Consider the following 27193-nt stretch of genomic DNA (forward strand, 5'->3'; position numbering starts at 1 on the left):
TTGGACGTCAATGGATGAAAAGGGCAAGATGGAACTTAGAAAGGAGTTGTCATAGTTGATACAAAATTGTTCAACAATATAAGAACGAGTGGGAATTTTAGATTGTGAGGGGAATAATAGTCAATGTTCCATTACCACCCGAACCTTCTTTAGAGGGGAGATGTTCCATTCTCGTTCCATTCCCACTTGAACCTTCTTTAGAGGGGAGATGTTCCATTCTTAAATAATTGAAGAAGACAATTTCTGGATCTTCATATGCAGATAAGTATTCTTATCTTTTACATTTATCTACTCATTGTAATTTCTCTTATTTGTAATTCTATACATACTATAAGGGTTATTTGCCTTGATCTTTTCCTTTGCGTTTGAGAATGTTTTTACAAGAAAAGAAGGTTGGTACTTTACATATGCTATTGTATATTGTACAGACTCAATCTAATGATAGTAGCTCCAAAGATCCTGATGAACAAGATGGATAAAGTGAGGCTCTTGAAGCAAACATCTTTAATGATTGAGATTATGAGATCCTTCTACATTAAGAGGGAGTATGACACTTCTTCTAAAGCAACACAAGATCTTAGAAGATTGATACTCAACGGGAGTCTAAAAATACATGTGTGTGACTGCGTAATTTTGATGGGCTTACTCCTATGTATATCATGAGGAAGCGATGACTTATCACTAGAAAATCAGAAAATTGATATCAGATTCAGAGTGAGTCTGACAAGAATCCTTTGGGGAAGAGAGCCTCTAAGGAAGTAACTACTGGACCTAACTTCCCAGGATCATTGTTCAGAGGGAGAATTTATGAGGTGCAATCCTTTGTAAATGATATCTTCTCTATGAGGAGAAGTTTTAAGTGAAATTCCTTGTAATGCATTCTTCTCTATGAGAGAAAATTAAGGTGTCTGACTGGGTTCATGGTGGTTACTGTTTCACATATGATATGTAATGAAGGTAGTGATCTTTCATTGACATGTATAAACAGAAGGTAACCATTGTAAGGTGACAATTTTATAAATGGTAGACCTGTTATCATGACAAACTTCATTAAGTTGTTGTCCCAAGGTGCTGGAAGTTATGATAACAAACGCAATCAACCAAAAGGTAACCATTGTAAGGTGACGAGCTTATCAATGGTTTGACCTATCTCCTAGATACGCTACATTAACTTGTAGCACCTAAATGTGTTGGATGTCTAGGAGCAAGTGTTATCATGGTTCTTTGGGTTGGATTTTGCCAAACACCACGGTAACCAACTCATCATGGTTCTTTGGTCCAGATTTTGCCGGACACCATGATAACCAATTTGTTATGGTTCTTTAGGCCAGATCTTGTCGGACACTATGACATAGTTACTATTATAGACCACACTTAAGGTGGTGTTTAAGCTATATTAACTTTATGGAAATCGTTTCAATTGTGTGTTATGAAAGGTGTGAACTTTAGTCTCATAGTGAATTTAATATCATACTCAGATGATATCTCTTCATATACTTGAGAGCATAATGTGTTTTACAAATCCTCTCTAGCTAAGAGGGAGTGTTTAAGTTGTAGCTTCAGTTGGATTGATTCGATTTGATATACATTATTGTTATTGGTAATCATCATTTCCTATATATACTTATCCATGTTAATAATATATATATACTGTATATAATAAATATATATTATTGTATATAATATATATTATATTATATATATTGTTATACATATTATATTATATATATGGTTATTTATATTACTAATACATTAATACGTTATCTAGTGATGATTAACGATAGAGACATGTCTCATCCTCTCTTATTTATAAGCCTTCATTTGCATTTGGAACATAGTCAATACAATGGCAATTGTTGATACATTTGCAGCGATCATAGAAATTAACACTTTGATCATTTAGTGACTCTCTCATTGGCTGTGGAAATTAACAGTAATAGAGAAGTATGTATTTCTTATAGAGATCCCCTTTCAAAAGAGTGGCTCTAGAAACCTAGTGTGTAGAATACATATACATATTTGGTCCAATACAGTGAGGACTGAATTTGTATTATTTGTAGAACTGGATTTAACATGTAAACAAAAAACACTAATGCAATGTTTGTGTGCCATTTATAGTGTAACAGTTCGGTATTGGGATGACAAATCAAACCTTGCTCAAAGTATATTGGGAATTCGCAGCAACAGTAAGAACCAAATTCAAAAAATTAAAGCCACCGTTTGGAGACTATCAATGTATTACAACCCAAACTTCATTTGAGAAAATCCTCATCTTAGAGCATAATTTTTGTTAGAGGAATGGTCCACCACAGCTAGGCTTTCAGGCTTATTCCCGAGTCCTCTACAGTGTTGGAATCACAATTCTGATTAAGGTTCTCTTAGGGGGACAAATCTTCTTATTACCAGGATTGTTATTGCAGCACCTGATTCAGTTTCATTGACCAATAGTTCCAAGTGAAGTTGTGAATGTTGATCATTCTACCAACATTAAATAGGGGTACCTCTTGTTAGTTGCAAGAGATTAGCAAATTGCAAAAATGACATCAAATAACAGTTTGGCCAAAGTACTATATTGCTACATCCCAATTTTTGACCTAATTTAAAATATAGCCGTAATGGTTCACATGAAGTCAGTTGATAGTTAAATTTGTTATAATCCTGCGAAATGGTAAGATGGTTAGTCATTATAATTTCATGTGAATATAACATGCTAGTTGATTATTTATTATTTATCATGAATTCATGGAATTGAATAGGCATTTAGTCGTTATGATTATTTATGATTAAATAACTTGTTATGGTAATATGATTTAACTACGGAGAATTTTCTTGTAGGAAGCATGTCAAAGGGGTGGAAACATTGTCAGAAAAGAATTGGGCATAGGAGCATCACCATCACTGGGCAAATGGGTATGACTCTTGAATCACCATGGTTGAGGACCTAGCGACTTGAACATCAGGATACAATCGATGAAACTGCATGAGCTATTAAATAAATAATTTAAAACATAAAATAATTTAATTAAAATATAATGCGTACCTCAAAGGTTTTAAATGATCTTTCACCTTATTATTATAATAAATATATATACGTATGTACACAGATATAAAAATGAAGTGACACCATCGTATTATTTTATTATAATAAAACGATGCCACCTCACCAATATTTTTACCTGAACGTATATAAATATAAATTATAATAATATTCAAATTATAACCTTCCAACTCTTTTTCCATCTTTTATTCTTTTCCTTGTTTGTAACCGATTGAACACTTAGGCATTTTTAATTGACAAATAATCTTTAAGTTATAGAAGCCAAAGAGTCCTTTTAAGACTTTTTTATAGCTTGAGTCGGGTGAAACAAAGTCGCAAGAACTCTCATTCCCGATTTCTTTTTAAATTGCATTCTTTCCTTGCTTATGGCGGCTCCATTCACAACCGATACTCTGCTACACATCTATCGAATATTTGCAAGACCATTGGAACCCTTTCCCATTTCATAATAACGCCATTCTAGTACTTTGTTGTATATGTTCTGTTCATACAGATTTAAGTATTTATGCATTTTGGTTACGTCTACAACAATTGAAGAAGAGCTATTTACCAATCGATTTCAAGACTTCAAACAGTTCCAAATTTATCAAGTCATGCGATGATCATTCCAGTTAATGCTATTCCAATATTTTTACAAATCAATTTCCATAGCTGCAACTATAGTTTATTCTCATTTATAACTAAATAACTCTAGGGAGTTGCTTACCAATAAGCATAGTAAAGTATCCATGTCATGAAATCATGAGTTATTGTTGTTACTAGACATCAGAATTGGGATGGTATTTATTTCTGCAAGTTTTAAAGAATATAATCTCTCAAATCACAGATTGTGGAAAAGCTGGAAGTATATAATCAATCATGTTCCAAGCATAGTTGTATACTTCTTATCATTTGCTATTGGTTTTCGAATTCCATAACAACTAAACTATAGTTATAATCATTGGATAGAACCTCTTCAGAAAGAGTTATTGAAGATGCAATAAATCATGGTTTAAACTTTAAATATACAATTTGGAAATCCGAATCAATGATATTTCTGCTAGTTTTAAAAACATATTCTTTCAAGTCATAGTTTGTGATAGGCTGGAAACATATAATTTTCTTTTACTAGTTAAGGACCAATAGAAAGAGCGAGTTGTTTTGAGATTCAAACACCTGGGACTCATCCAACTGTATAGCCAAGGAAAAGGGTGAAGAGGTGAGAGAAAGAAATCTGCAATAACATAAAATAGAATCAGGTGTGACATAACAATGGTTATCATTTTTAAAAGAAATTATTTAATGCTTATGCATGATCATGTTTATTGTATTCTCCTACTATCAAGTTGAGTGGTGTGATTAGATACTAGGACGCTTAGTGGATGACAAAATGTTCCCTGTCTATTCCAAGTAGAGAGGGCCTTTCTCTTTAGACGTGTGGGAATAAGTTATGGTTCGAGGTTGGGTGGTTAAGCCCCTAACAATGTTTCCCCTTTCCACAAGATGTTGGACATGCATCAGATAAAGATAAGCTATGCATTCAAACGTTTGTTGGAAACAATTATTTTTACTTTTATGATGTATATTTAGGTAGAAGGCAAGATTAATTGAGTTGTATCATCATTATAGTTATTTCTTTAAATGAAAACAATTCTTATCGTCAATATAGTTGGCAACCAGTTAGATCGATTGATCTTTTAACTAAACGTGGTATATATATTAATTTGCGAGAGATAGATTTATCTGATGGATTGTTATTTTAGTTTTTCATTTATAAGTACAATGATTATGAGCCTATCTTCTAATCTTATGTTATTGCCACAATTAAGCAATTAGAAGGAAATAAATGATACAGGGGTATCTGATGTCCTAAATGATCCAATGATATTTGATGCCCTAAATGATACAATGGTATTTGATGCCCGAAATGATCCGATGATATTTGATGCCCTAATTTATGCAATGGTATTTGATGCCCTAAATGATCCAATGGTATTTGATGCCCTAATTGATACAATGGTATTTGATGACCAAAATGATCCAATGGTAATTGATACCTTAATTGATACAGTGGTATGTGATGCCCTACTTGAAATTGTGGTATTTAATAGTAATCGTCATTTGATTTTGATATAGTGGTATCAGATGGTAGTTGTCATTTTATATTTAACATTGATATTTGTGGACTAACCTGGGTGTTTGCAGAAGCATCCCTAGATTGATTTTGGTCTCAAATTCCATGGTATGTAGATTTTAACTTCCATAGTAAATTCATTGATGATGTTTTCAATTCTTAGTAATGAAATTTTGTATAATTGATTTTAACTGTTAATCTCATTCATATGAACGTAACTGATTTAACTATCTTCCTATGAAAATGAAGTAATAATTGTATTTCTTTGAATATGTTAGTTGTTAATTAAGACCCGGAAAAAATGTATGTTACATATATGAAACGGGAAGTTGGGGTTGGATTCGCAAACAAGTGAACATACTCTTATCACTTTGATTAAATTAGAGGGATGCTTAAGCATGGTCGAGCAAACGCTCTTTAAATTATTGCAGATCACTTTTGTTCCAATATTGAGTGCATTGAATCCACACAAATGGCTGAAGCATGCAAATAACGAGATAGTTCTGTTGGTTACTTCTTGTTTGATAGAAGTTACAAGGATTTTAGCACCTCAAGAACCTTACGAAGAAGATATAATGAAGGCGGTACTCAAGTTAATGGTTGATAGTTTTCAAAATATTGGGGAAACTAACAGTTGTCATTTCTCAAGAAGGGCTGCTATACTGAAGTCATTTGTAGAAATTAGGTTATGCAATCTTATGCTTGACATGGGATTATATGATTTAATACATACCATGTTTCAAAATTTATTAGGTACAATCAGGGAAGAACACAATGTAGATATTATTGCAGGCATGAAAGACATTATGGTTGACAATTGATAAAAGTGATGCTCATTTCCAGCCACTTTTGCAAATGTAGTTAGCAATTTCTATCAGAGAACAAAAGGCTTCAAAAGCTGCTTGTAACTTGGTCAATAGGGCGCTCAAACAATGTGAGCCCAAAGGTGAAAGGTACTAACAACAGCAGGCTAAAGCAGAATCAAATGCAAGAGAATTACAGAGTGTAGGATTCCAAGAAATGAGGAAGAACCAAATGAGGAAAGAGAAGATCTGTTTTATTTGCAGGCAATTTTGGTCACTTGGTCACACTTGTGAGAGTAACAAGGAGGAGATAGTTCAAGAAGTGCACATCAGCATCAAGGAAGTTGAGGATTCATTAGTCCAGCTTCAGCATAATGAGGACCATGAGAGGGAACCCACTATGTATGATGGTAAGATTTGTACTAACATCTTGTTTGGTGATTTGGAGGTTATTATTGACAAGCATTATGCTGATCATAAGGCTGAAAGTGAATCCCTCCATGAGGATGAACTATGTGAAAATGATGATGTCATAGTTGATGATACAACACAAATGAAGATAGTAGGAAGCTCTGAAAATGGTGCAAATGAAATTGAATCTAGTATTCAAAATCTTGAGCAAGATGATGTTACTACAAGGGTCAATTTGAAGGACCAATTAGAAATTCCATTTCAGAATGATGATTTTGGAGCATATAATTTGGAGGGTAAGCTGAAAGTATCAAATGATTTGGTCATTGTAGCCTTAGTGCATTCTGACCAAACCCATAAAAATGTTGAAGAAGCTATGGGAGAGGTTAATAATGTTGAAAAGGAAAAGGGAATAACGAATGGAATCAATAGTGCATACCTTTACACTCTTAAAAGGGCATTAGAAAGAATGAAATCAGACTACTTAAGTTGCTCAAGGATAGGGCTATAACTATCAAAGGTGCTAAAGATAAAGATAAGGGATAGGTGAGCTATATCTCCAACTAAGTATGACACATTACTCCTTATATCAGACTGAAAATCATAATTCTATTGCAGCCATTCACAAGGGAGATGAACAAAAAATTAGAACTATGGAGGTGACACAAATTGTTGAAGGAATCAATACCATTTGTGGGCATGAAAACCGGAACAATGTTTTCACCATTCCTCATCCTAATGAGGCACATTTTGCTAATGAAGACCATAAGGACCAACAAGAAGTCTAATACACAAATTCTGATTTTTTCAACAGCAGTAACATGATCTCACCATATCATGAGATAGAAGATGAATCATGACTTTATTTCGAAAACAATGTGGAGCTGATCTCATTGATGGAGATGTTGATTTTAGTGATGGTACTTATGGTGAAGTAGATAATTAAGAGTTGACCTTGGTGTGCCCTGAGGGTTTTTACAACTTACCTAGAGATTGATCACCAAGTTCTTATGATGTGGCAGCTACCTACTTATTGATTGGTGATTTTATCTTTTTACATACTCTAGTTATCAATGGCTGCACTGCTTGGACTATTAGTACAGTTTCAGATTTGGCCTGGCCTACAGGGGTTAGTGAGTTGCATGCAGATGAGTGGGAACTACCCATGTTGTGATATATTCCATATGGAATATTTACCTTTCCAATTCAACGGCATATTGATGACATCTTTGTCATTCTTGATGCTGATCCGAGTTATGACAGCAACATCTTGAGGCAGGATGAGTTGGTTTCCTTGCATATGGGTAGTGTGTTGGGAATCTATTTATTCAGTTGGCTGATCTAGGAGGTTGGAGACTTATCAATCATCTATTTTTATTCCCAGGATTGTTTGAGAACCAAGTGTTAACAGGTGTACGTTTTATATTTTGTGGATTATGTTGTGAGGCTACATAGCTGGAGATTTATGATTAGAGTCATGCAACCTACAATTGCAGTGGACATTCAAAGATTGACTTGGGATCCAGGGATCATACTGATAGTTGGGTGGCATTCTCACCTTTGGTACCACAGCATGATAGGTCTTGAACATAGAGTTACCAATATGGGCCAGAGTGATGCTAGCAGATGGATATGGGACCCAAGTATCGTCTTATGAACCCATGATTGCTTGAGGGCAAGCAATCTTGAGGAGGGAGGACTTGTAATGTCCCCTTTTTGGGACAATAGGAATTCTGAAGTTAAACTCATAAAATATAATTTTGACTTATGAGAGTTAAAACAAAATTAATAAATGGGTCAATTTAATATTATTAAGGAAGTTAAAAGGTGACAAAGAAGGAAAAAGATGAAAGGACAGGAGAAGGAAACTAAGAGTCATTGTTTTGAGCATAAAAGAAGGACGAGGAGTTCATTTTGGCTATGTTTGGATTTTGAAGTTTTTTCAGATTTCTCTGAGAAAGGGAAAGCTTGGCTTTTAGTTTCTAGAACCTGAGGATGGAAACCTTCATGTCTTCTCGCCGGAACGGACACCAACCCGGCTTATCATTGGTGGCAAATTCACATCAGGATTCACATTGGAATTATAGTTCTTCTCTATATATTTCCAATCTGACTGTTATTATTGTTTGTAAGATTGAAGTTCTTTGCATGCTATTGTATTGCTGTTTTATAATGAAATAACGAATTTTGTGACATTTTATATGAGTGTTTTACCAGTTATTTGCTGGTTTTAAATTGCATAAACCATCTGTTTTATTCTAAATCTGTTTATGAGATAAATTTGGGTAGAATATCCATCCGGGATATTACACAATATTGAACTGTCAACATGCCCAAATGAGAGCCCCAATCTTTCTTTTATAGCTTTTTAGCTGCTTTTTAAAAAACACATTTTTTGTTTGTCCGCTATTTTTTGGGGCTGTTTTCCCACTTTTTTAATGAGTACTTTTTCCACTATTTTTGGGGCTACTTTTTAAGCTATTTTTCCATAAATGTTTTTTGCTTTTTTTTTTCAAGACTTCTTAATTTTTCTGCTATTTTCGAGATTAATGCTATATTAGGATGATGAAGGGCCATCCATTAAAATAAATCACCTTTGATTTAATACTTGGCCTCTGTAATCCCTTCGTTAAATAAATAAATAAAAATAACAATAAAGTTAAATATTTAATTTAACCTTGTAAATCAATTACTCATCTTTATTTATTAACTCTAGACTATATCAAATCTCATGATAAACATCAAAACCCAATTCCACCAACATTACTAAACATAGCAAATAACTCCATTGGTGCTCATCACTTACTAAAAATTTTAAGTATAGGAGAAAGTGTTTGAAAGGCCTTCATAAAAGGGGTTGTGCTCGTTATACCCATCTGAATAAGAAATTGCTGTTGTTAACACCTCTAGGATTCTCTAAACCCACTCATCAGCCTAGGGGAATCTCAAGAATAGGCTAAGGTTCTCTCCTTGCCAAATTGGCTTAGGAAGAGGACACTACAATTTCTGTACCAAGGAAAAGAAAGATGAGACCGTCCAATGCTTCTCAGTGTTTTTTTTTCTTTTGACCTGCCTTGATTCAGATGTTCTCCTTTGTTCCATTTGTTGTCAGCCCCCTGTTTTCTGCATTCAGCTTCTTTGCTGATTTTTTTCTTGCGTAATGTATCCTTAGTTGGTCTTTTCTGTTTTGCTGGGATTTATTGTTTTATGTTTGCTATATTATAAACATAATTAGGATAGTGTGTAAATATTCATTGTATGACAAGGCTTTATGTAATAACAAGATTGTTTATTTTGAACTGCTGAACCAGTATTGAATAAATGATTTGCTTATCTTTACATTGAGAATGTTTCACTCAAGCTCTTGGCTAGCTCTATGTATTGGTGGCATTCATTTTTATTTTAAAATTGTTTCCTATGGCAAAGAGTTCATTACTAATCAGGTGTATGTTTCTCTGAAATTTAAGCGTTGAATTGTCCACATGACTTATTTTCAGTTATATCCAAATTGAGTTCTGTTTTCTTTATTTCATGGTATTAGTGTTCTAGTATGTGAAGCTTCAACAATATAGTCTGATCACATTCAGAATAGAGAAAAGCTAAAATCCTGAAAGAGCCTAAAATAGGTTATGAAAGAAGGTACAAGCTCAACACCTTGTCTGTTCAGAGTATAGAAGGTAAGAGCATAAATTTGAGCCAAATGCAACAGCTTATTATCAACCTGAACAATTGTTTCTATTCTTCTCGGCAATCTTCATGTAGAACAAGGCCATAGTTATAGATTTGAACTTGGCACAGATTCTGTGGACTGTTTTGAACTGAGAATAGAACTTGCACAGATTGTGCAAATTAAAAAATCCTTGAATAATAGAATTTTCTTCAAGGGATTCAGTTTTTGCTCAAAACCCAAGATGTAATTTAATATTTGTTTGACAAAGTGTCCATGAAGGATGCTATTATTTCAATCAATTCTAAATGATGTCAATGTAATGTCTCCATTGGTTGCCAGCATCAGTATTTCAGAGATTAGCCTAATATTGGATCCTCGTAGGCTAATGAGGATGGTTAGAGGGTCTTGTGAGGATAGGTTCATCTCCAACATTTGGCGCTTCATGGATTTGGCCTTTCGTTCGATGTCATTCTCACTCCCTTTGCCATACTTACTATGTATAGTAAGTCGGGGGTAAAGGAGATGGACCCTTTCTATTTTCAAAAAGTGTATTTGGTCACATAGGGAATTATGAGGAGAGATTCCTATTTCTGACGGCATGGCAATCAGACAAGTATTTTAAGAGATATTAAAGTTTAAGTGACTTAAGTAGTTTATTTAAACACTTTAATGTTTTAATAAAGTTATAAAGTCACTTTATGACAAAATGACTTAAGTGACTAAAAGATGAAATAGTCTTTTATCCCACATTGCTAAGCTGTTTGTACCTCTCCTCATCTTGAAGTTATAAAGGAAAACATTTACATTGGGATTGGTACAACGGATATATGTTATTAAACAAATCCAAAAAGGTTACTTTGATGTGACTTGGCAAATTCTTGAGGACGAAAACCCTTGAGAAATAGTGAAGTTGGACGCAAACCTGACTTTCACATGGTGTTTCAGAACTAAGGTCTAGTTTAATACTTTGAATTTAAGAGATCTCAGTTCCATAACTGATTAAGGATTGGAGTCAATAGAATCTTGCGACTCTCATAATATTGTTGGCATGGGAAGTTGGGACAGCAAAAGAGTGGGCTCCGTCGCCCACGGCAATACGAGTCTCCAATGTAAGTACATCATATTCTTAGCTGTTTGAATGATATTGTGTTAAGCGGCAGTTTCAGTACGAAAATAAAAGTGTGGCTAGTATCACTATATGGTCAGTACCAACGCTTCATTCACAGTGGGTTTTGTACGTGAATGCATAGACATCAATGGCAGACAGAGACCGTAGCAAATATAAGCCATGGGATTGGGAAATCTGCAATCACAGTCAGCATTGGCAAATCGGTATCATTCCATGGAATAAAAGAGTTCGAGGTGTCTGCAGAGATGTGATTAGCACTGGTTCTAGACAGAGCAGTAATACGGTATTCTAGGACCTCCCTCTCAACTATACTTAGGGGCCTCACTCACATACACATTGAAGCAGTGAAGTTGGAAGCCGGACGAGCTTATAGTTACAGATGGGTTTCACCTACACGTGAGGAATGTTACTTGATGACTGGAGTCGAGACATGAATGTTGGAGGACCTCCCTGTCACAGTTGGGCACAATAGAGCCTTTCACAATAACCGTATGGCTGTATGGTAATTCCTAAATCTGCACTTCGAATCACAATATGCTCTCTCTAGTTGAAGTTGGAGAAATCTGTCCAGTTAAGTGTGCAGAGCTATTGAATTGTAACAAGTTCGTATTCCATTATTATAGTGCTTTGTTATTGAACCACCATCTAAGAATCTGATTTTGATTGTCACGATTTCTCATAGTTTAATAAACGATTGCTCATCCTTGTATTGGTTGGAACAGTAGCATGTTTGTAATAAAATTTGCTTAAGGTTTTGATTTCATAACAACTATTCGACAAAATTTCGGTTAGTCCAAGTTTTTCATTTCTGATCAATATCAGCATAGCATATTATAGTGTTATCAGAGCCACAAGAACTGCCATCTTGTGGGGAAAAACAAAATATTTGCAGAGTAATTTTAATCCAAAAATGACTATCGGGAATGAGTAAAAGACATTATAAATTCAGCCATCTCGTTGGGTACAGTCAGAGGTAACTGGTAGTGGAGAATAACAGGAACGTTTTATATGAACTGGTGGTGGTAGTAGGGAAGATATTTTATTTTCAGTTTGTTGTTCCATTTGGAGTGATCAACACTCTAGTTTGTTTGTTTTTTTCTTCCTATGGATAGACATAGGAGAACAGGTAAGCGTAGAAGCCGGTGGAGTAATAAGGAATTTAGCATGAAAATGAATGCTTTCTAGGAGAGTATGGAAAAACTTAAGCTTCATCAACAAAGGTTGGCAGAGATCTTCTTGGATCTAGAGATAGTTGAGAGGACAGCGAAGTATATGGTTTCTGCCCTTAGAAGGCCGACTTCAAGTTTGCAAGGAAGGAAGCTTTAGTTTTCCCCGACAGGTGACCATGATGCAAATGTACCTCTATTTAGTACTATACCTGCTAGTCCTATTTGCAGTGTTGATGGTGGACCCTTTTTATAGAGATCAATAGATGGGTCAGTACCCTTGGTGGATAGTAACACTAAGCTTCAACACGTTGAGGTCCCTAGAATTGTTGCAGTTAGTGTAGAGATAGTTGATGTAGTTATTACTACTGATACTTCAGGCTCTCGTGAGGAGGGAATTATTATTGGAGATTTGCATGGGGGTTGTTATAGTGTTGCTCCAGTACAGGAGGTAGTGACTTCCTCAGGTGAGATTGATGCATGTATGGAGTCACCTAGTTGTGATGTCGGTGATTTGGGGGTTATAGCAGAGTCAGTTGATGTGGGTTCATGCTCTAGCATTATTGATTCATAGCCTGGAATAGAGTCATGTGTGCAGAATTAGGTGACGACAATTGATACTCTATTAGGTAACGGGGATGTAGACAGTGTTGACACCTCTGGTGATTTGTTGGATGATGTTATGATTTGCACTGGGTATTATACTCCTTGTCAGATATTGGGTGACGACTCTTATGAGATTTTGGGTGAGTCTTGGAATCAATGTTTACAGGATCTTACTATTGAGATGGAAGTTGAGACCTGTGGAGATTGAGATTGCAAGGGCTTCTATTTCTTCAGAGGAGTTGTTTGAGGTACATAGTAGTTGTGTCTTGAATGCGGGGTTATGCAAGGATGATAGCACATGTATGAGTGATCTCGTGGTGGATTGTTCTGATTCAGTTTCCTATCACAGTGTAGTTAGTGAGACAGAGAACTTGCATAGGAGTCAGGGGTTACAAAAGCATCATGTGACTTCTCAATTGAAGGTGAGTGATAGTGACATTTATTCATCTCTTGATCATTATGATGCTATTCGGCATATGTTAGCTACATCCAGTTTGGGTGCCCCAATGTCAAATGAGCACGGTGATAGTAGTTTTTCCCTAGCAGAGGTTCAGGCGCTTCGAGAGGCTGTTAGAATCTTGAAGCATAGTTACACTCGGTTGATGATAGAGATTACCTTCTGGAGTGGGGTACCACTGCTAAGAGGTGTTGTTAGGGAAAGAGGAGGTGGTTGAGCTCACTCGGAAGCTCACTCGGAAGCTTGAAGTGACGGTGGACTCTCTTCAGTATACTCAGTTGGCTCTTCGGGAGTCACAATCACAGTTGGGTGAGGTTACAGTGGAGTTAGAATGGGTATAGTCAACACCAACCTTAGACCCTGTTCAGTTACATATTGTGGTTGGTGGCAAGTTTGCTTCTATGGTTGAGGATTAGGGATGTGATGATGTGGCTAGCACCTTCGTCTAGGATATGAGTGTAGTATGTATAGAGGAAGTGAGAGCATTAGTGGAGACGAGATCTCAGGGTGATTTGCTTCCTTCTACTGGAAGTGAATCTATTTCTTCTTTTCATACAGTTGGTAGCATGGGACACTTCACATTGTCACATTTTCAGGGAGATCAGCTGTGGATTGCGGGGGAGCGGATTGATGCTTCCACATATAATTTCTACTATATTGAGTCATTCATGGAATATTTGCTCGAGAGCTCAGATTTGTGGGAGGTTTCATATAGTATATCTGAGGGTGCTCTCATTCAGGGCTCTCATGCTATTCAACAATTGGTGAGGAAGATTGTAGAGACCTTGGCTATAATGCTTCTCAATAGGGATTTGGTGACTGGGCTTGTTGAGGGGGTTACCCATTTTCCCGCCCGACCAATATTTTAGAGTCAGAGATTGGAGGGAGACTATGAGATACAAGGTATTAGGAAACAACTGGATGTGCTAGTGATTGAGATGAATCAAAATCACAAACTGATGACCCAACTGATTTCAAAGCCGAGATTTGAGCAGATAATGATATCACTTTTTTTAAGTGTGGAAGATGATGATACAGTTGCGGCTTCAGATTTGCGGGACATTTCTTATGAGATACTGCATGAGTTGGGCACACTTGAGTTGGAATGTGATGAGGATTTATTTTAAGTTAGATGATGCAGTTGTTGGCATGAGTTCCCCAGATCATGTATTTGATGGCGATGCAACGATAGTGGTAGGAGCATGTGATGATATTGTCATAGCAGCAGCCACTTATGTGTCGGTTGAGACATCCATTGAGGAGTTTAGTAGTATGCATGTGGTTGTATATGTGTGCTCCGATGATAGTACACTTGTTATTGTTGATGAGGTGAGCAATGTTGTAATAGAGTCATGTTACACTATCGATCAACAAAGTGCTGATGTTCACTTCATGGATAATCCTACGTTTGACATGGATGCAACATTGTCTTATGACAATCCGTTGTTTGAGTATGAGGTTGATCACTCACCTAAGTGGAGTTGGGCTCAATTTTCACCGTCTATAAAGATTCAGTTTTGTGTTGCGGCAGATAGTAGCGTTCCTGTGTCCACAGATTTTGACATGGCTACACCTATGGTTGATATAGTGGGCCTAAGTGCATATGGTTCTCCTGTAGCTATGTCTCTTCAAGGGATTGTTGATCTGAATTCCAATCGAGTTTATATTATGTGGGTGAGAACTAGGATGGAGATATTTCTTGTGGCAGATTGTTATGGTGATATTCTAACCCGTACATTATTAGCACAAGTTTTAGGGCTATACTGCAGGTTATGTTGTTCGTCTTGATGATGTTAGTAGTATGCAGTTGGTTCAGTGTTAACAGGGTTCTCACGTACTACTTCATTTGGGATCCAGGTGGAGGTTGGAGTTCATTGTCATTGCTGGATTGCTTGAGGGCAAGCAATCTCGGGAAGGGAGGATTGTAATGTCCCCATTGGTTGCTAGCATCAGTATTTCAGAGATTGGCCTAATATTGGATCCTTGTAGGCTAATGAGGATGGTTAGAGGGTCTTCTGAGGATTGGTTCATCTCCAACATTCAGCAATTCATGGATTTGGCCTTTGTTCGATGTCATTCAGACTCCATTTGCCATACTATGTATAGTAAGTTAGGGGTAATGGAGATGGACCCTTTCTATTTTTAGAAAGTGTATTTGGTCACATGGAGAATTATGAGGAGAGATTCCTATTTCTGACAGCATGGTAATTAGACAAGTATTTCAAGAGATTTATTTAAATACCTTAATGTTATTATAAAGTTATAAAGTCACTTTATGACAAAATGACTTAAGTGACTAAAAGACGAAATAGTCTTTTATCCCACATTGCTAAGCTGTTTGTACCTCTCCTCATTTCAAAGTTATAAAGGAAAGCATTTGCACTGGGATTGGTACAATGAATATATGTTATTCAACAAATCCAAAAAGGTTGCTTTGATGTGACTTGGCAAATTCTTGAGGACGAAAACCCTTGAGAAAAAGTGAAGCTGGACGCAAACCTGGCTTTCACATGGTGTTTCAGAACTAAGGTCTGGTTTAACACTTACAATTTTAAGAGATCTCAGTTCCATAATTGATTAAAGATTGGAGTCAATAGAATCTGGCAACTCTCAGAATATTGTTGGCACTGGAAGTTGGGACGGAAAAAGAGTGAGCTCCATCACCCACGGCAACAGCAGGAGTCTCCAATGTAAGTACATAACATTCTCAGCTGTTTGAATGATACTGTGTTAAGCGGCAGCTTCAGTAAGAAAATAAAAGTGTGACTGGTATCACTATATGGTCAGTACCAACGCTTCATTCACAGTGGGTCCCGTACATAAATGCATAGACATTAATAGCAGATGGAGGCCGTGGAAAGATAAGTCACGGGATTGGGAAATCTGCAATCACAGTCAGCATTGGCAGATCGATATCATTCCCTGGAATAACCTACAGAGTTTGGGGTGTCTACAGAGATGTGATTAGCACTGGTTCTAGACAGAGCAGTAATACGGTATTCCTGGACCTACCTCTCACCTATACTTCGGGGCCTCACTCACATACACATTGAAGCAGTGAAGTTGGAAGCCGGACAAGGTTATAGTCACAGCCGGGTTTCACCCACACATGAGGAATGTTTCTTGATGACTGGAGTCGAGACATGAATGCTGGACGACCTCCCTGTCACAGTCAGGCACAATAGAGCCTTTCACAGTAACTGTATGACTGTATGGAAATTCCTAAATCTGCACTTCAAATCACGTATGCTTTCTCTAGTTGAAGTTGGAGAAATCTGTCCAGTTAAGTGTGCACAGCTGTTGAATTGTAACAAGTCTGTATTCCATTATTATAATGCTGTGTTATTGAACCGCCATCTAAGAATCTGATTTTGATTGTCACGATTTCTCATAGTTTAATAAACAATTGCTCATCCTTGTATTGGTCAGAACAGTAGTATGTTTGTAATGAAATTTGCTTAAGGTTTTGATTTCATAACAACTGTTGGACAAAATTCCGTTTAGTCCAAGTTTTTTAATTTCTGATCAATATCAGCATAGCATATTACAGTCAACGTCAACATTGATGGAACAATTGCCAGTGACTTAATTTAGATACGCTCATATATTTGTTTACTAATTTTGCCAACAGTAGTAACAACTAACAAGGATTTCTTCAACAATGCAAAGTTCAGAAAATGGACACTAGCATTCTAGCCTTACATTGGCTTCGAGAATGAACAAGCCAGATAATGTGAATGAGTTATCTTCGTTTGAGGAGCTAGATAGACATGTTTTGATCTGTATCTACACAGGTGTAATAAAGCTGAGTTCTAACTCTTTGATTTCTTTTATCATATTCAACCTGGTGTTTTCCTTAGAGTTGATCATGACAAATGGGCCCACAGATATAGGTAACAACCTCCTCAAAATCCAATGACAACAGTTAGATTATTATCACTGTCTCTAACAGCTCAAGTCCCTTCTTCTATGTCTTGTTAGAGTGGCACAATCTAATCTCCAACGACTATGCAGTAGAAATACAATGAAAGATATTTCATGGTCCTTCTGTGATTGACGAGAATGCATTCTTTTATTTGCATTCCTGGAGGAGTTTTAGTTATCAAGACATGTGTGATGTCCCTTGGTAACTGCCCCTTTTCATAACAACCTCTATTTGGATTATTAATGATTATTGTCATGCCGTTTCATCATTACTTTTTGTTAATCCATCTGCATAAAAGCATAAGACTTATCTCTTTAATCTCTGATAGTCATTGTATGCTATCAATCTTGCTTGTCCATCATGAATGGTGGTATAAAATTAGAAGAATCATATATTTATGGCTTTCATGTATTAGTGCAAGGGCTCCAGTTTTTAACAAAATTTCATATGGTCTGATGTGTGAGACTGAACAGCAACCACAACCCAACTGCCACATCCTTTGTGAACATACTTATTTCTCAGACTAAGCAATCAGGAATACCATTATTTCTTTTATGGTTTTTATTGTATCCAAGAGTGGTTCTTTCCCAAACTGGCGATTATGCAGCCAGCATTTTCTATGAAGAGTGTGATTGCCCAAAATCAGGCTTTCTATCCTCATACTGATCTCTAAAGGTTTTTTTCTAAGTTACTGGCTTCGTACCAATAGGCCCTGAACTGGGTTGGGGTACGCACCCGGTACTGGTTCATCTGCGGGTACTTGCTGGGTACATGATATGGCTGATATGAAAATGTTTTCAGCTATCAATTGACATTTAATATTTATCTTTGGCATTTGGCATTCATCAATGATCATCTATCTTACCACTTTATGATCTAGTTATAAATTTTTGTATATTTCTCTTATTTTTTGTATATATACTGCATTTACAGACATACATACATACATACATACATACATATGTACATACATACACAGACATATCCATATGTACCCAAACCCCTAAATTTTTTTCACATACCCACCTACTAGGTTCTTGTACCCGCACTTGTCCCCGAATCCGAACCAATAGTAGGTTGTCTAGATTTGTTTTCGAATAATGAATTGATGGTGCCCTCTCAGTGACTTGGAGTGCAAACTATTCCTTAGCCAACCTTAGCTTGCCATCGTCTAAATATAATTCTAAGCATTATTTATTAAGTCGATGTATTATGATTTATTATTTATTTATTTCTTAAATTATTTGTTATTTATTAAATTATTATTTGTTATTCATATTTAATTTATTTTTAACTATTCTTTTATTATTAGATTGATTTCTTATAATGATACAATATTATTTATTGAATTTAATCGATGAGAAGAGGACATTATTTTTTGATCAGTAAGAAGAGGACATTACATTGAAGGTCATTTATGCACTTTTCTTTTAATCTACTTTGAAGACAAACTTTAATCAGTTAAAGCTTCTTTGATCACATATGCAAGTATGCATTAAACAAATGACTACAAAAGTAGATCTGAGCTGACCGAAGCAAGATTAATAAATATTCTCAAGTGTCTTTGGTTTGCAACAAGAGCCAACTTGATTTGCTTCTGGATGAGGTGAGCCATATTTGCAAGTCTTGTCAAGTCTAGGGAAACTCTTATGATTAACAGCTTGCATTGATTGAAATAAGAAAAAATCCTGGCTGTCATGCTAGTATTAATGTGTCATAAATAAATTAGATCTGTATCAACCTTGTTCTGGAAAGCCTGCTTAATTTTATCAACAATGGGCTATTAAGCTGGCAAATCTTGCTAATTATTCAATCATATGTCCCTTGTAGGTCTCATTGTCACACTACATGGCCTCCAAGGCTCTTGAGATGCTCTTTTGGCCTGATTTTGGTGTTTTCACATGTATGTTGCGTCTTTTGGTTCAATTTGACCTAAATGATTGCAAACTTGATGCTATGATTTTCTTTTTCAAAATTTCAAGAGCAATTATATATTTTGAGTGGAACACTCATTGATTGAGATTTAAATGCATTTTTGAACATGATAGGAAATAATTGTGCACTTCTTAGAATGTTTCTAGGGATAAATATGAACAAGCATTGCTCTGTTGGTCCGCGAGTTCTTGATTCAATTTGGTTCATTTGGGAAGTCCCATAAGACAAGGATGACAAGGCTTTGGCAATGTCCCTGTATAATGTTTTGATATCTGAACACTTCCATATTAGATGAGCAATTTATATTTTGTGTATGTATCCTCTCATTAGGATACATATTAACATGTCTTTTTGTACTGTACAGAGATGATTTGTTCCATACTCATTGTCTATCAGTAATTTGTGATTTTTCTTTTGCTTTTAATACGACAAGTACAACCCGTCAAGTTTTTAAGGCTTTAAAATCCTTTGTCTATGATTTTGTTTGTTCGATAGCAATGCTTTGAAATATTCAGAGTATAATATATATCTACAGATGAGATTGTTCATCTTTAACTTGTCAAATTGTTTTAGATTTTCAAAATTTAGGAATAAATTCCATATTAGTAATTTGATTGCCATTTGTATATGTCAATTGGTTGTCAACACTTTTGCGCTCAGTCTTTCGGCTGATAGGCAGTTTGTATCATCCAGTGTAAATATTCTGCGAGAAAGGAAACTTAGTTGAGAACACAATAAAAAACAATTTGCTTGGTTGAAGCTGTCAGTGTTATTGTGTATGTTACTCAACTTTCCTCTCTCTGTCCTTGCTTCCACTGATATTTTTTCACATGGCCACATTGTCAAAGGATCTGATAGAAAAAACAGAATCTTGTGAGTAATTCTCTTTTGACCTGACTACTTTTGCAGTGAGGAACCCTCGGAAACAATTTATCTTGGATGGTCCTGTCAGCAGTGGAAAAAGCATTACCTTAGCTATGCTTGTTCACTGGGCTCGTGCTGAGGGATGGTTTGTGTTTTATGTTCCCAATGGCAAAGAATGGACTCATGGTGGCTTCTATTATAAGAACCCAGTTTCTCCTACATGGGATACTCCTAGACAGGCAATAACTGTCCTTGAGGTATGTATTTATAGCTTCATTAGAGAAATTAGCATTTTATATATGCCTTTCCTTTGCCAAGTATTTGGTGCATTATGGGTGGTTTTTCTACTTTCTGACATTGGCTTTCTTTTTCTGTGGCTATATTTGTGAAAAGCAAGTCATGGAAAACAGAAGGGCCCGAGTCAGTCTGATGCACGTAGATCCATATCAATTAGACATATTTATTTGTTATATTATTTTATAATTTACATTCACACACTTTTTAGTGTACCCTTTTACATAATATGGTAATTGTCGTTTAATTTGATATATTTCATTAGTATAGCACAGATTCAGTACAAGTTATTCCTTCCAAGGACATTTTGCCCATGAAGTACGGAACTATTAGAAATGAAGATATGCCTGAAAAAATGCCATTTTAGACTTTTTTCCATAATTATTTTTTCCTTTCAGACATTTGTGATTTTCAATGTTTTGTTTATTTTTAAATGAACACCTTTTTATTTAAATTTTTCTTCAGACAACCTGCATGGATGCACTATGGGAGTGCTCTAAATAGCGAGGCATGCTTTTTATGAGACTTTTCTCACTTGTTCCGAGCTTTGATTACAGCCATAAATCATTGGTCTGATTTTGAACTTTATCCTTTTAAGGATACTTATTTGCAGGGTTATAGATGGAGTAAGATAATAATTCAGTTGATACTTTTCTCTCATTTCTCATTTGACCAAAATGCTTTTTCATTATGTTTATTCAACTCGAAGATCTTTATAAATTGATATATTTTTTACTCTATTAGGGTTTCTTGTGACAAGCGTACACTAATTGTTTACTTTTGAAATCTAATATATCAGCTTGAAGGGTGCCCTTTCTGTGGACGAGTAATGTATGACAATAAAAATGAACCTTTCTCAACGATGCCATTCAGGTTTCAATGCACTTATTTTAGATACTTTCAATGCGAATTCCATGCCACATTTCTTGAAAATTATCAGCCATTTTTGTGATAAGTTGTGCACACTGCACACCTTTGGAATCAATCATTGATACAACATATAAATATTTTGTAAAAATTGCTTTGAACTTTCATATCACAATGATGATATTTATCATGCAAGCAAAAAATGACAAAAGTTGGGAGAGATGTTTTTCAGCATTCCGTTTTTCTCTAGCTTTGTTTAAAACACTTAATTATTTGTTTGTTTTATGTAGCATTGCGAAACATTGGCCCCAACCTTGAGCATCGTAAACAGAACAGAACTACACCAAATCAATAATCATGCTAATGTCATCTTACGTTATATCAATTCACTGGAAGTTAGTTATCTAGATGTCAAAATTGCTTGTAGTTTCTTTTGATATTTGGTAGAAAAATACACTTGAAAAACCTGCAAATCAGAAATTGACAGTTATACTATAGATTCTATCCTATAAACACTTAATGCCTTTGGGGCTGACTCTTATTGGGATCTCCCTTTCGATGTTACAGAACAATATAGTCCATGTACTACAAGAAGCTTCAATTTTGCTTGTGCGTCATATATTATTGTTCATTCCCACTGTTGCTCACCCAACAAGATGCAAGGTGAAAGACAAAAGCACTGTAATGTGATTAAATGACGAAACAAGGTAACTAAGTATGTAAAAATTTGCAATATTGTTTGACAAAAGTGGACAACAGCATATATTGTGGACGAAGTTGTGAGCTTCTTAAGTCGACATTCCTTCAATCAGGAAGGCAACAGTGTCCACAATCATATGAATTCAAAATGAATTGTTGGCTGAATAAAGCAATAAACAAAATTATAAATTTTGAAAACAAATAGGAATTCAGATACCCCAACTTGGTGGGGTCAAATTTCTGCTTGGAGTTCAAAATCTAAAACCTTTTATGTTGTAGGAAAGATATCAAAGAGATCTAGTTTCAATCCGTTTCACTCCCTTAAATCAATGCCTATGGCTATTTGATTTTCATTTAAGGAACTGACAACAGTTTTGACCCGAAATTCTGTTTTGAAGGCCTCCAAAAATGCAAATTACTAAAACATAGAAACTAGTGAAAAATTGGTTTTGAGTTTTCCATGCCCGCTTGTTCTATAAGCCCTGGACTGCTTGGGATTATTCCAAACTGCATTGGATCACCCCTAGGATCCAAACTGGGCTACTTTGGATCATACCTATATACATTAAACACAATTTAGTATGCTGTATTTAAACTAATGAGGAGTGATATAGACTTAAACCATCACTCAACCATGTATGTACTACTGGCAGAGTACTTGCCGAGTTGCAAAAGCTGGCCGAGCTTTCTGGCCTGGCGAGTTTTGCAACTTTTATTGGCACAAAAAACTCGCAGATGTTTTGGCAAAAATTCGGCTAGTAGTTGGCAAGTTTTTGCCAAAAATTCGGTCACAGTTTTACAATAGAACTTCAAGGCAAAAAATGGCCCAAATTAATTTCATTTCTCATTTGTTCACTTGTATTTAGCTGAGAGAGGGAAAATAGTCTTTCAAACACTTGTACTCGAAACACTTGCAAACTGATTTCCATTGATTTGAAGCATATTTGAGGCGGGTTTGAAGAGGATGACATCAATGATTTTGTAATGTCCCTTCCGTGATATTATAAAAACTTCGGGACAAGTACTTGAATTCTTTTATCTTATTCCTTGCAACTCAATATTAAGAGTGAATTATCAATATTACTATTCGAATGGAATTATGATAATGTGAAAATGTACTCTTAAAGAAGCAGAAGAATTGTATCCAAGGACCAATCCTTCCTATGTCTGAAATATGCAATTCATAATATTTATGGTCTTTGACAGGACAGAGCGTTGTCTTGCAACTGATGGAACTGTTATAAAAGATCTTTAAGACTTATGCTATAGAAAGAACTATTGTGATCATTAGATAGTTCAGTATTAAGTATGTGGTTTTATAATGTTGAGTCCAATTGGGTACCTCAACAATATAGAAATGGTTGAATGGTGTCAGTCTGATTATTAATTCACACAGATTTGTGCCCTCTTGATATGAGGTGTATCTTCAGCACATTATATATTGAACTTGTGCTAAGTAGACTTGCATTAGACTATATTTGTTGTTGTCTACATATGGTCAAGTTCACTGACTATGTAATTTATTCCCCTTTCGATGATCGTTGTTACTGTACGTACTCTATACGTTGTTCTCAGCTGCGGAGTTCTGAAGAAATTAAGGTAGTGTATGGGAAGTGTTCTTCCACGTCGAAGGGAGTGCTCTATTTGTATCTGTATCTGCAGGGAGAATACAGTACATTTTCTTCCCTGTTGCTTGGATGTCCTCGACAAAGGGGTTTCTTGGTTACTATCTGTATTGCTTGTGAAGTTTGGAACCCATGAATCTATCTATTTGGCGTTGTTTATCAATTCTCTGAACCTTACCATTGCCAAAGTAATGTTTGTTGCTTATTTGTAATGTCCCTTCCGTCCTCTTCATGTCTTGTACGTGACTCCATGTGGAAAGAGTCAAGTGTGGAATGCCGAGCTTCTGTCCTTGATAAAAATACTGTGTCAAACCCTCCAGTCGCGTCTGGTAACCTTGTGGCCTCCGTGGAATTTTCTCTCTCCCTTTGATTTGTCTTCTTCCTATGATTAGATGCTATCCTACTCCTTCTACCGTCCTCTTCCCTGTCCCTTGTATTTTGTGTTATCTGTGATTATTCGATGATTTTCTTGCTATCAATCCTTGTTCGTTTTGTAGTTCCAGTCATATATTCTTCCATGCCTGTCTAGACTATTACTTCCCTTCATTAATACATGATAAGTATCATTTGATTAATAATTTAATTGATTAATATGTCATTCTTCCATTCAAATATATTTAAGGATGTAGAAGATATTGTATTAATAAAATGACTAATATGAATAATACCTCTTAATATTTATTTATTTAATCTTTTATTAATATAATAATATGATAGTATAATAATATATCATATTATTATATATTATATTAATATATTATTTATTCCTATCATATCTTCTTAGTGTGAATAATACCTCTTAGTTTGATATTTATTTATTTAATCTTTTATTAATATAATAATATATCATATTATTATATATTATATTAATATATTATTTATTCCTATTAGATCTTATTTTATAATATTAACATTACATTTAATAATTTATTATTAAATTGACTCTTTATTTTGTTCTTTATTATTAAATTCTGAGGGGCAAAATAGGAGACATGACAGTCCACCCTTCCTCAAATTGCTTGTCCTCAAGCAATTCAATGTTTTCTCCTTGTGATTTGGTTGATGCACCTCACTATAGCCCTGCAAAAACAATTTCAACTTTGCGATTAAATTGTTATAACTATAAATTTAAATATTGCAAGATTCAATTTAAATTACTAAGATCGGAGAGAACTTATCTTGGTGTATTGGAGCTCCATAATGACTCTTGACAAATGTACCCTGGGAGAGAATTTGTCTTGCCCAGGCCTCTATGAATGTCCCTTTAGGACTATCTATCTCTATTTAATCCTTAGGAGAGACTTTTTTTTTTTTTTTTTCCGTCCCAAGTTACTGGGGATATCTCATTAGGATTATCTGTTCTATAATACTTAGGTGAGACTTTATCTCATCCCAAGATCTCTAAAATATTTTCTCTGTAGTGGGATGCCCTAAAAGTTTTCCCATAATCACAGCATAGTAGGGTGCCCTACTAGCAATTCTCCCTTAGGGCCCGTTTGGTAGCTGGAATTAGAATGGAATTGGCATTCGGAATTCTAAAATTTTTCTAATCCATTGTTTGGGTCCGCACAATCGGAATTGGAATTGGGAAAACGTAGAATTCGGTATCCCTATTTGACCCCCAAAACAAGAATTCCAAATTCCTTCAAAATACTTGTTATTTGGAATTTCCATTTTAATTCCCATTTTAAATCCCATTTTTTGAAAATGAGGGTTTTAACTAAAGTAAAATTTAATTAAGTTTGGCATTCGGATGCCATTTGGGCAATGGCCATTGCTTTCAAAATATTTTCAATTTGAAGAAATCTATCTAACGAGAACTATGGAGGTAGTGGGTGATCTCACAGGATTGGTAAACACACAGTCTTGAGAATTTAAATGCGGTTTAAACTCAAAGGGCGCCATGAAAAAAGTGAGGCCGCTGCTTGGTGAAGTTTTTCTAGATCATTTATTAGGTTGCATGCATAGATAAGTTTCCTTGTTATTGCAAATTCACAATCTAGATGAAGACAAGTGCACAAATTTGACATGCTGCGAGAGATTGATGACAACTATGGGTGACATGGTTGTAGCTATCTTTGCAATCTTCTTTCCCCACCCAGCGTAATAAGGCCACGATAATTTCCTTGACAAATACAATGCAAAAGAGCTTGTTAAGGCCGGAATCAATTTCAAATCAGGGTCAGATAAAATCAAATCTGACAAGCATTCAGACACTCTTTTTCTTCCCAAGATTGTGATTTCAGATACCTACATAGAAGTGATGATGAGGAATTTTCTTAGGTTGGAGTTCAACAACCCTAATCGGCAGAAACATGTAATACAATACGTTGAATTGATGGACTTCTTGATCGACACAGCTGAGGACGTTGCCCTGCTGCGAAAAAGCCATGTGATTGATAGACATTGTGATGATAATGGATGAGGACATAGCTAAGATGTTGGACGACATGGCAAAACCTCTGTTTTTTGTAGGGTTTCTGAGCACGCGCAAGATCTGAAAGCCAAAATCAGAGTAACCCTAATCAAGAATTATTATAAGAGCAAGATAAGAAATATTTGTGCTGAGTTTCATGGGGAGCATCTGTCGAGACTGTGGAAGGCGTTGGCATTGTTGATTGCAATTCTTGTAATCGGCCTCACTGCAACACAAACATCAATTCACCAATGACGAACTGGAAATGTGTGCTGAAATTTGCCAAAGTGTTTGAAAACTTATTCCACCATATTTTGAACCAAACGGACTTGGAATAACAAATTCTGAATATCAAATATTTTTAAATTTGAACCAAACAGTCCCAAAACAAATTCCAGAAATCGTAATTTGGATTTCAAGTTCCAGAATCCCAAATCAATGATTTAAAATTTTAATTCCTAAATCATATTCTAGCAACCAAATGGGCCCTTAACTATCACTATGATAGGGTGCCCTCAGTGGTTCTCCCTCAACTAATTCTGCAATAGGGTGCTCTAGCGGTTCTCCCTTAATTACAGAGCAATAGGGTGTCCTTACCACAGTTCTTCCTAACATTCCACTGTAATAGGGTGCCCTAGCTATTCTCCCTAAATTGCCCTCTTAGGAAGGTGCTAACAATAGGGTGTCATTAGCAGTTCTCCCTTAATTGCTACTCTTTCCTTTCATTTGAATTAAATATTAAAGTTCCATTAATAATCATAAAAATATGTACATATATGTATTGTTTGATATTTACATTTCCAGATTAGAGTATGACCAAAGTTGAACTTCCTCGAAGCTTCAATGATTCTCTATTCACATATCCTCTCTTGATCACTATTCACACTCTTGTTCTGGAGCCTCTATTATTTATTTCATGCGTTGCTTCTATTTTATGGAGTTGACTTTTCTTGTCACAGTTATGTCTAGGTTCCCAAGGGTCTCTGCATTTGAAACATATGCCTTTCTTCAATGTGTCCTCTTTTTGTTTTTGGGCTTGCTTACTCAAGCACTGGTGTCCTTTGTTCCATTTTGCTTTGCAGAAATAACATTCTTTCCCTCTTTGGTCTTTGCACGAGTCTCCATTTCTATGCTTTGTCTTTTTCGAGAAATTCT

General features: G+C 35.6%; 1 protein-coding gene across 4 annotated transcripts in view; it reads left to right on the forward strand.

Annotated features, from left to right (window-relative positions):
- Window positions 1-27193, forward strand: part of LOC149548052 (mitochondrial 28S ribosomal protein S29-like protein) — a 185948-nt gene that overhangs the window by 41953 nt on the left and 116802 nt on the right. For all 4 annotated transcript variants that reach the window (XR_016353966.1, XR_016353967.1, XM_089792080.1 and 1 more), the window contains exon 3: window positions 20183-20394. Coding sequence is in view for 2 of the 4 variants with exons in the window: in XM_089792080.1 (XP_089648206.1) it covers window positions 20183-20394 (212 nt within the window). In the remaining 2 variants the exon portion in view is untranslated. The remainder of the gene's footprint in view (window positions 1-20182; window positions 20395-27193) is intronic.

The sequence above is a fragment of the Cupressus sempervirens genome, chromosome 7 (genome assembly GCF_028749045.1).
Source record: "Cupressus sempervirens isolate cs-2001-9-10 chromosome 7, ASM2874904v1, whole genome shotgun sequence".
NCBI classification, from domain to species: domain Eukaryota; kingdom Viridiplantae; phylum Streptophyta; class Pinopsida; order Cupressales; family Cupressaceae; genus Cupressus; species Cupressus sempervirens.